The 10,630-nt window shown below is 37.8% G+C and overlaps 1 protein-coding gene across 1 annotated transcript in view; it reads left to right on the forward strand.

Moving 5' to 3' along the window:
* The window catches only part of LOC103696391 (endoribonuclease Dicer homolog 4), a 78,331-nt gene extending 67,832 nt beyond the window's left edge, over nucleotides 1–10,499 (forward strand). The window contains 7 exon segments of the mRNA XM_039119128.1: nucleotides 3,526–3,855; nucleotides 5,816–6,176; nucleotides 6,300–6,411; nucleotides 7,316–7,457; nucleotides 8,384–8,744; nucleotides 8,867–8,978; nucleotides 9,889–10,499. Of these exon segments, the coding sequence (XP_038975056.1) occupies nucleotides 3,526–3,855; nucleotides 5,816–6,176; nucleotides 6,300–6,411; nucleotides 7,316–7,457; nucleotides 8,384–8,744; nucleotides 8,867–8,978; nucleotides 9,889–10,045 (1,575 nt within the window). The 3' untranslated portion in view covers nucleotides 10,046–10,499.
* Nucleotides 10,500–10,630: the final 131 nt, after the last annotated feature.

Here is a 10,630-nt window from a genome sequence, read left to right on the forward strand (position 1 = left end):
AAATATTGACATTTTAGTATATTTCACTGTGCTTGAAACCAATGTGTAACCCAACTGTTTCACATGGGCCTACATAAGAGTGTTCACATATGTGGTCACACAATGATAAGGGTTTGTATATGCCATCATACAAAGATAAGCAGCCCATAGTTGCCATTAGCGAATGCCAATCCTACCATCTTTTTGGCTCATAGGCAATTTGGCTGTAATGCTTCTTTCAGATGCATATTTTTCTAAAGAGTTTTCATTATTTTTGACTTTGTTTTTTTATTTATTTGAGAAACTAATCACTATTTTTTTACTGAAACCACTAAAACTACAGTAAGAAACACCCAAACATTTATTTCATTTTGAGTTGAAGCTAAGATCAGACCTCTAGACTTTATCTTAAATCTTATCCAGCGAGTGGGATTGGATATCAATCCCATACAAAGAGGAAAAGGATAGATGCTGAATAATTTGTCAGTCCAATCTGTTTTTGCATATTATATTAAAAAGACATTTGATAGATGTGTCGAGATACAAATGCTAAAGAGACTAATGAAGGGAATGCAAGACACCTAAAATGCTTATATGTTGAAAGCCATTACATGGGAGATCTCGAGATGAACTAGTTAACAACCTATTTATTTTAGAATGATAATTTTTAAAAGTTGTAACACCGCAATATTTTAGTATTTTTATACTAGGATCTTGTTTAAAGCCATCAAGAAGGTCTACAATAGTTGGTTATCGATCTACACATTTTAGATATGGTAAAATTTGAAAGTATGTAGTATGCTACGAGCATTACTAAGATTAAAGTTATCAAAACACCTAGATATGGCCTCGGGCGAAGAGCCAAATGCTATTTTTAGGAGTATGTATTCATTCTCCCCCTCTTGCTCTTTATCTCTAAGGATAAAAAAGATAAAAGGTAAATCAACTAAGAATGGGAGTGTGTTTGCCCACAAATAAAAAATTAAAAGAAAAATAGAAACATCTCATGCATACTCTTGAATCAACATGTCTATCAGCAGTGTTATAGACTTGGCTATACTCGAGTAGATCTCTACTTAGATCTGATCAGGTCTAGATCAGATGATGGGGATCCCACATCGATGATCCGAGCCGTTGGATGTGGTCTACTATTTCTAAATTGCTTCCACAAAAAATCATGTTAGTTGGAGACCTCTAGCATTTGCATCAAGTGGTGAAAAATTTGGACAGTCTAAACACGAACAATGCATGTTTTTTTTTTTTGACCACTTGATGCCTAGGCTAGGGGGTCTCCAAATCACTTAATTTTTATTGTGTAAGCAGTTGAGGGATAGTAGATCACATCCAACGGCTTGGTAAGGCACCTATCGTCTGATCTAAACCTGACTGAATCTAAGTGGTGATCCACTCGAGTGTAGCCAAGTCCATCTCTCTCACTCTTTATATATATATATGTGTGTGTATGTGTGTGTTTATGTATATGTATTTATATATGTATATGTATATGTATGTATCTATACGTATATATGAAGACTTAAAAAAGCCAGTCCCAAGGCAAATTTCTTAGCCTGGTTGTTGATCGAAAAAAAAACAAAGAAAGCAAAACTGAAAGTTTCTGCATGACCTACCATGACCGGACTTCTAATCTAACACAAGCTGAAAGATCAATTCCATGGTATTTATAAGTCAGATGACTAATGAAAAAGTCACGTGAGAACGTAGAAGTCATGTCAATTTAATAAGCTACATTACCGAAGTTAATAATTGATCCATCCTAATGAACCGTGAAAATCAATGTGAAAGTAACATATAAATTAGAAATTGAAATTAAGTGTGCGATTAGACCTTTATTGTTTAGTTGGACTCCTCTTAGAGTTCCTTCCCTGTAGCTGTACCTCTCTAAGACCTTGAAAGAGGCCCCTGTTCTATTTCTGTCTTCTTTCTATATTTGTATCACTTTCTCTTGAGCACATGCTTTTTCTAAGTCACCAATTAGAAGATTCTTGTTCTCATCATGGTCGCCAACACTGGGACCTCGTCCAGTTGAACCCTGTTGAATTATTCTAGTCCTAGTTTGGCACTGCAGAACAATCTTTATTCAACTTAGGCCCATTTGGCAAAAGTAGAGATAATAGATAATGTGCAGATCTTTGTATTTTGTGTGGATTGGGCAGGTTCAGTGGCGACGTGTTACCTAGATCATTCAATTTATCCAAAATTCCCTAGATCTGACATTTAGAAACGGACAGAGGTATGGCACTTGGATCTGGCTCTATAAGAAGAAATCTTTAGATATTAAAAGGATCCGATGCTTGGACACATTCCTGCACCTGACATATGAATCTGAGTTCATACGTATGAACGGAAACGAGACGGAGGAATGAAGAGCATTTTCGACGCAAGTTCGAATTTGCGACAAGTACAAATGAAAATGAATTGATAAAACATTCCTGGAAAAAAATTCTATCACTTCCACTTATGGAGTCTTGTATAGACTATAAAAATTGATCCAATTTCTACCTATTATTATGATATTACGATCAGATTGGGTACCAAAAAAATAAATGGATTCAGGATGAAATCTGCTCTTTATGAATGAGATAAAGACAACCAATGATTGCTGAATCGAACCGAACCGGCCGGTTCCGCTCGAACTGAGCCGACCGGTCGGAGACCGGGTCAGTTCTCTAATAGAAAATGATTCTGGCCCCCTAGGAGCCGGAACCTAATTGGATGTGACTGGAATCGACTAGAACTGGCCGAAACCTGCTGGAACTAGACGGTTCTGTCCGGTTCAACGAACCTTGGTGGCAACCATTATATTTACCTACCAAGTTTCCACACCTTCTGAAAGGACTTGATATCAGCATGTGGCTGTAATTTTAAGGAATCAACTTTTTTTTTTTTGCTTGTTGTTTGGGAACAAGGGATCTATTGCAAATTTATTGTTTGTTGGCATTCATGTACCAAAACTTGCATTACATGCTCAAAGCTGAGCAATAATACCTTGTTTAAGATAGTATGTAGAACACTCATGGTATTGTTTTCCTGCAGCATATGATCTTTTCCTTCACACACTTTTATAGTTCCACCCTTGCCATTTTTATATTCATGAGGTCCAATCTTTATTGTTCATCTTAGGAAGTATGGAATTAATTGTATAACATGTTAAATTCTAGCCATTTTTCTGTCATCTGGCTCTTTGTTTTTAGGTTACACATGTACTCTGCATTGATCAGTCCTCATTTCGTCCTGTTATTTCTGATAGATTTTGGCTCCTTTAATCCTAAATATGTGGATAGATTATATTAATAAACAAATATTAAGTGAGTATGTATTTAAGCTGAAGTAATCATTTGCATCAGACTGTTCAGGCATGGATCCACAGGAGCAGTTGTTTCCCAAACTTGTCACTTTTCTATACTATGCTTTTTCCTGGTTTTGCTTTAACATCTTCATTCTTTTATCTGTCCTAAAACTATTTTATGCTTTCTATGTGGACAGTGGACTAATGGATTATTTCTGCTCTGTACCATAACAACACAGGTACTTGGTGACATCATTGAATCTTGTGTAGGTGCTGTACTTTTGGATACAGGATTCAATTTAAAGCATGTTTGGAGGTTAATGCTCACATTCTTGGAACCGGTCTTAAGTTTTTCTAGCTTACAGCTTAACTCTGTTAGAGAACTCCGAGAACTCTGTCAATATTATGATTTTGAGTTGAGACTTCCAGATCCAATGAAAATAAAAGAAGGCTATCTTGTCAAAGTAGAAGTGGATGCAAAAGGTAACCCTTTGACTTGCACTGCAACTAACCAAAACTCGAAAGCTGCCAGAAGAATGGCTGCACAAGAAGCACTTTCTAAACTGAAGGTAAGCCTATTGGAGCTGTCCAGCCTTCCGGTTTTGTTAATTTTATGTAAAACTGATATCCCTATTGATATCCCTATACTTGTCATTAGAATCTTGACTATGTGAAGCTGCTAGATGTTTGAACTCTTAGGACTGTTGAAGCTGCTATAGTCTATCAATCTTGTTCTAGTTGTCAGTCTTCCACATTACTTCAACAAGTCATCATCTAACAACTTTAAGCAATTATATTGTTCTCTAAATTCTGTAAACATGCCCAATTGCTCTTATGATCAAACCTGAGCATATATAACTGAGCAAGTATACCTACTTGCGACTTCCTGACATGACAGTGACTGGATGTTGCTTTTAAAATCTCATATTAAGGCAAAACATTTGATGCCTACATATTTAGGGAGAAAGGAAACAATTATATAGGAGATCCATGTAAGTCTGGGAAGATGCAATTTGAAGTTGCAAGACTTGATAATCCCACACTCATCTTGCATAGAAGGTACTGCAGGGACAAAAATCACATGTTTTGCTGATATTTGTCAATGTGGATTCTAGAAGTGCTGACATTCATATACGACTCTTTTGTTGCGTATTCAAGCAGAAATCCGATCTCGGCTGGGGAATCTCCTGATTGTATAATTGTCTCTTATAACAGATTGTTCTTATGACTCTGAAATTGTTTAAATATTTTTACAAAATTAGGGCATCTCGAGTTGTGATCTTCTATAGTTTAGGGCAGAATTGGAGAGATCCAATCTCTCGATCACAGCCGCCTGTGTTTTGTGTAATGGCTGTGTCTAAGAGGCTTCATCAGTGTCATCCACCTCTCAACTCTCTCTCTCTCTCTCTCCTGCAAACAGTAGTTCCTATCTCTCTCCTGGAAAGAATAGTTCCTAAGGTGGAAGCCATTATCATGCTCGAAACCTCCTTATTAGTTAAAAATATACTTCTACTGCTAATCACTGAAAGAGAACACCATATATTCTACTGGCTACAGTGATCTTTAATCAGATCTCAGCTCCTCTTCAAGTGCACTTTATGTGTCCATATCGATCTGCTTGCTTCAAATGATAAATAAAGTCAAATCCCAGTAGAAAAATCTTATGAGCACCATTGATGTTAAAGATTTATGTGTTTACTGATTTGAGTGCAGATCATCAAAGAAAATTCATAGTCAATGTTGCAGCAATCAAATTATAGCGAGTCATGAGATAAATCGATGAATGTGGATGCCATCTATAAAGCCCTGACAATGAAGAAAAGAACTCATGAAACAAAAGAGCAACTCATCAAATACAATCCTATAGGTGAATTGCAACCCAGCTTACTCTGTCTACGACCTTTACAAGTTTTCATGTCCGATTTCCTAATTCACTGCACTAACTGTCAACTAACAACCCTACAAAGGTTGCAAGGTTTCCGATTGGTTTTGCCATAAACTGCCAATACAGTATAATAGAATATTCCTGAAATAGGTTATAGACCATCATCTATGACTGTCAACACCCTTTCTTTATCTGACTTCAAAATCCTTGTGTTTGCTCCCTTTAACTTGAATCAGTTTTGCACCGAAGAATCCTGGCTTGACATTTTCTATTTGCTTCCAACTGGGTTGTCATTGTAATATGTAATTGTCATAAAAAATTCTCAATAATATGTTTCCGAATTTAGCTTCTTTTGTGAATAAATTAAATATGACTTGTGGCATGATGTGGACTTTGAATCATGAGACAGCATGTCTCTCGAGTTTGATTCTTTCTCTATTCACAGAAGCCTGATCCTGAACTATTATTTAAATGTCAAAAGAAAACTTTTTTTGGATTTTGTTGGCCGCATCCACACCCGTAGGGTGTGAGCCGCTGTTGTACCAAAAAAAAAAAAAAAAAACTTCTGTAAGCTGAAATGTCAAATTTATGTTCACTGATTCGTTTTGGGATGACCTGCTGTAACAATTGATGTGAATGTGCAGGCTCTTGGTTACAAGCACAAAAGGAAGTCACTGGAGGAAATTGTGCAGTCAACTCGGAAGAAGAAAGCAGAACTTATAGGCTTTAATGAAGAGCCCATGGTAATAGAGAATGCTGGTTCCATTCCACTGGGGAAGTTACAAATTCAGGAGTTAGAAGAGACTCCACCTATATTTGATCTCCAAGAGGCAGGAGAGTCTTCTTCATTTTCCATTAACAAATCTTCCATTCCGTCAAGAGCAGAAGGAAGACCTAAGGCTGAGAACAGTGAAGCTTGTCACAGAAACAAAAGCCAACATGATCCAATGAGAGTGCATCATGTTTGGACCGATGGAGCAGCTGAGAATCAGAGGGAGATCAATGGTATATTACATGGATTGTAGTAGTGTTGGAATTTTTCTTTTTTTCCCCACTGGAACATGCTGAATATGTGTATAGCGTTAATGTAGAAAACTATCTTTATTAATGTTAAATTTTATCCTGTAGGTGCTTTGGGTCGCAAAATGAAGTCAAGGCTGCTTGAGATCTGTGTTGCCAACTGTTGGAGACGTCCTTCATTTGAGTGCTGCAAAGATGAAGGACCAAGCCACCAAAGGATGTAAGCTCCATAGTAATTCTTGCAGTCATTTCCTAATAAAGCTGCTCTTCTCTTTTCTATATAATATATGATAGCTTTCAGAATGGATAGACTATTTTTTTCTGAAAAAAAGCTGCTCATTTCTTTTTATTATTCTGCACATTCCGGAGTCCAATCCTGCCATAGAAGAGAGAATTTTTTATTATTCTGATAAGATCTGGAACCCTTTTGAACATTGCCACCATCATCAGTCATCTTTCGCTTCCTTGTCTTAGAAGCAGATTCTCACTGGTTCATCAGATCCTCAGCTATCTTGGGAGCTCCACCCTTGCTCTCGCAATGACTCCCCCTCAAAAACACCCTTAATTAGTTTTTTGGACTCTCTCTTAATTGCATTTTGATTCCATTGAGGATAATATTTAATTATGCCTTTTTCAATTAGAAAGTCAGGCTATAAAGGACAACTTGCAAGATAAGGCTGATCACAAAGGCTTCTGTCCTTATACTAGTGTTTTAATGTCCCTCTCTCTCTCTGTGTGCGTGCGCGTGTGTGTGTATGTGAATTTTGGATCCATTTGGAATATACTCTGTAGAGCCTCTGTTGTCAAATTTACCATTGGGTATCCACTGTTGATGTTGGGTTTCCTCTATTTTCTCTACCATGACTTGATTCAGTTTTTGGCTGTGCTAGAAGACATATCTGACTGCCTCTACAATCAATGTGTGTGTGTGTGTGTGTGTGAAGTTAGAATCCTTTAGAAAGATATTCTCTAGAGCCAGTGATGTCAAATTTAGCGTTGGGCATCTACTGTTGGCGTTGGGTTTCTGTCATTTTTCCTGTCTGATTAAGTTTTTTACAGCAGTGCTGGAACATATATCTGACTGCCTCTACAAATCAATCAGTCACTGATCTGAAACTGTGCAGGTTCACTTACAAGGTTACTGTCGAAGTTGAAGGAGTTACCCCAACACGCCTGGAGTGTTTTGGTGAAGCAAAGCCACGAAAGAGAGCCGCAGAAGATCATGCTGCAGAAGGGGCCTTGTGGTGTCTCCAGCAACTTGGATATGTAAATAAGCCCTAAGTATTGTCATTATGCTTAACATTTACCATCATTTTCACAATCATTTTGTTCTTCCCTTGTTCTTGGAGCAAAAATATGACTAGACTAACACACAGCCCATCCAACCATGAATATGCAGCTTTTCAGCTCCAGTTTTCATATCATTGTTGTACATAATGCCAACCATAGATGAGATGAGGCTCTTTTTGTGCCTTATGTATATTAAAATACAGCAGGGTTTGCCAGAATTTAAAACAACTTTTCAAGAGCTATGTGTACAAAAAAAAAGTTCCTTTTAAGAGTACTCATTTGTAGCACACTAAAAGTGTAATTTTGGAGGTTGCCCTTTTGGATATGCTTGTTCTGCGAGTGCAAATGTTTGAGCTCTGTTAAATGACATAGGAATGGAAGTCATTAGAATGCATGTACTATATTTTTGTGAAACAGCTGCAAGCTGGCTACCGACCCTTCTTATGCTGCTAGATATTCTGTTCTAGTTCTACCACGAACCAAAATACCTGTTTCTCAAAGCTTCCTACACGGTTAAAGCTGAACAATAAAAGACTAGAAAAGTGAGCATTAACAAGTAGAATGATGCGGTAGCCATGCTATCAGCCGTCTGACGGAATAGATGTCGTCTTGGGAGAAACCAGCTAATCTCAAGAATTTGAGGCTAAAATTTTCAATCAACTCAAAAATTTGCCATACTATTTGAGCTAATCTGAAAAATATTTGTTCGGCAACCACTTAATCTGAAAAATTTTCAACCACCTCTATTTCTAATTTAATCATGAGGATTATTCTGGATGTTTTTGGAGAAAAAGAGGACATGTTACATAATTTCTGAAATCTGAAATATCAAATTTATATTCACTGATTGTATATCTTTCGTTTTGGGATGACCTGCTGTAACAATTGATGTGAATGTGCAGGCTCTTGGTTACAAGCACAAAAGTAAGTCACTGGAGGAAATTGTGCAGTCAACTCGGAAGAAGAAAGCAGAACTTATAGGCTTTAATGAAGAGCCCATAGTAATACAGAATGCTGATTCCATTCCACTGGGGAAGTTACAAATTCAGGAGTTAGAAGAGACTCCACCTATATTTGATCTCCAAGAGGCAGGAGAGTCTTCTTCATTTTCCATTAACAAATCTTCCATTCCATCAAGAGCAGAAGGAAGACCTAAGGCTGAGAACAGTGAAGCTTGTCACAGAAGCAAAGGCCAACATGATCCAGTGAGAGCGCATCATGTTTGGACCGATGGAGCAGCTGATAATCAGAGGGAGATCGATGGTATATTACATGGATTGTAGTAGTGTTGGAATTTTTCTTTTTTCCCCACTGGAACATGCTGAATACGTGTATAGCATTAATGTAGAAAACTATCTTTGTTAATGTTAAATTTTATCCTGTAGGTGCTTTGGGTCGCAAAATGAAGTCAAGGCTGCTTGAGATCTGTGCTGCCAACTATTGGAGACGTCCTTCATTTGAGTGCTGCAAAGATGAAGGACCAGGCCACCAAAGGATGTAAGCTCCATAGTAATTCTTGCAGTCATTTCCTAATAAAGCTGCTCTTCTCTTCTCTATATAATATATGATAGCTTTCAGAATGGATAGACTCTTTTTTTCTGAAAAAAAGCTGCTCATTTGTAGTTATTATTCTGCACATTCTGGAGTCCAATCCTGCCATAGAAGAGAGAATTTTTTATTATGCTGATAAGATCTGGTACCCTTTTGAACGTTGCCACCATCATCAGCCTTCTTTCGCTTCCTTGTCTTAGAAGCAGATTCTCACTGGTTCATCAGATCCTCAGCTATCTTGGGAGCCCCACCCTAGCTCTCGCAATAACTCCCCCTCAAAAGCACCCTTAATTAGTTTTTTGGACTCTCTCTTAATTGCATTTTGATTCCATTGAGGATAATATTAATTATGCCTTTTTCAATTAGAAAGTGACAACTTGCAAGAAAAGGCTGATCACTAAAGCTTCTGTCCTTATACTGGTGTGTTAATGTCCCTCCCTCTCTCTCTCTCTCTCTCTCTCTCTCTCTCTCTCTCTCTCTCTGTGCGTGCGTGTATGTGAATTTTGGATCCATTAGGAATATATTCTGTAGAGCCTCTGTTGTCAAATTTAGCATTGGGTATCCACTGTTGATGTTGGGTTTCCTCTATTTTCTCTACCATGACTTGATTCAGTTTTTGGCTGTGTGCTAGAAGACATCTGACTGCCTCTACAATCAGTGTGTGTGTGTGTGTGTGAAGTTAGAATCCTTTAGAAAGATATTCTCTAGAGCCAGTGATGTCAAATTTAGCGTTGGGCATCTCCTGTTGGCGTTGGGTTTCTGTCATTTTTCCTGTCTATAGTTTTTTACAGCAGTGCTGGAACATATATCTGACTGCCTCTACAAATCAATCAGCCACTGATCTGAAACTGTGCAGGTTCACTTACAAGGTTACTGTCGAAGTTGAAGGAGTTACCCCAACACGCCTGGAGTGTTTTGGTGAAGCAAAGCCACGAAAGAGAGCCGCAGAAGATCATGCTGCAGAAGGCGCCTTGTGGTGTCTCCAGCAACTTGGATATGTAAATAAGCCCTAAGTCTTGTCATTTTTGTTAACATTTACCATCATTTTCACAATCATTTTGTTCTTCCCTTGTTCTTGGAGCAAAAATATGACTAGACTAACACACAGCCCAACTAACCATGAATATGCAGCTTTTCAGCTCCAGTTTCCATATCATTGTTGTACATAATGCCAACCATAGATGAGATGAGGCTCTTTTTGTGCCTTTTATGTATATTAAAATACAGCAGGGTTCGCCATAATTTAAAACAACTTGTCAAGAGCTACGTGTACAAAAAAAAGATCCTTTTAAGAGTATTCATTTGTAGTACACTAAAACTGTAATTTTGGAGGTTGCCCTTTTAGATATGCTTGTTCTGCGAGGGCAAATGTTTGAGCTCTGTTAAATGTCCTAGGAATGGAAGTCATTAGAATGCATGTACTATATTTCTGTGAAACAACTGCAAGCTGGCTGCCGACTCTTCTTATGCTGCTAGATGGTTCTGTTCTAGTTGCACCACGAACGAAAATACCTGTTTCTCAAAGCTTCCTACACGCTTAAAGCTGAACAATAAAAGAGTGAGCATTATCAAATAGAATGATGCTATCAGCCATCTGA

The sequence above is a fragment of the Phoenix dactylifera genome, unplaced genomic scaffold, assembly GCF_009389715.1.
Source record: "Phoenix dactylifera cultivar Barhee BC4 unplaced genomic scaffold, palm_55x_up_171113_PBpolish2nd_filt_p 000490F, whole genome shotgun sequence".
NCBI classification, from domain to species: domain Eukaryota; kingdom Viridiplantae; phylum Streptophyta; class Magnoliopsida; order Arecales; family Arecaceae; genus Phoenix; species Phoenix dactylifera.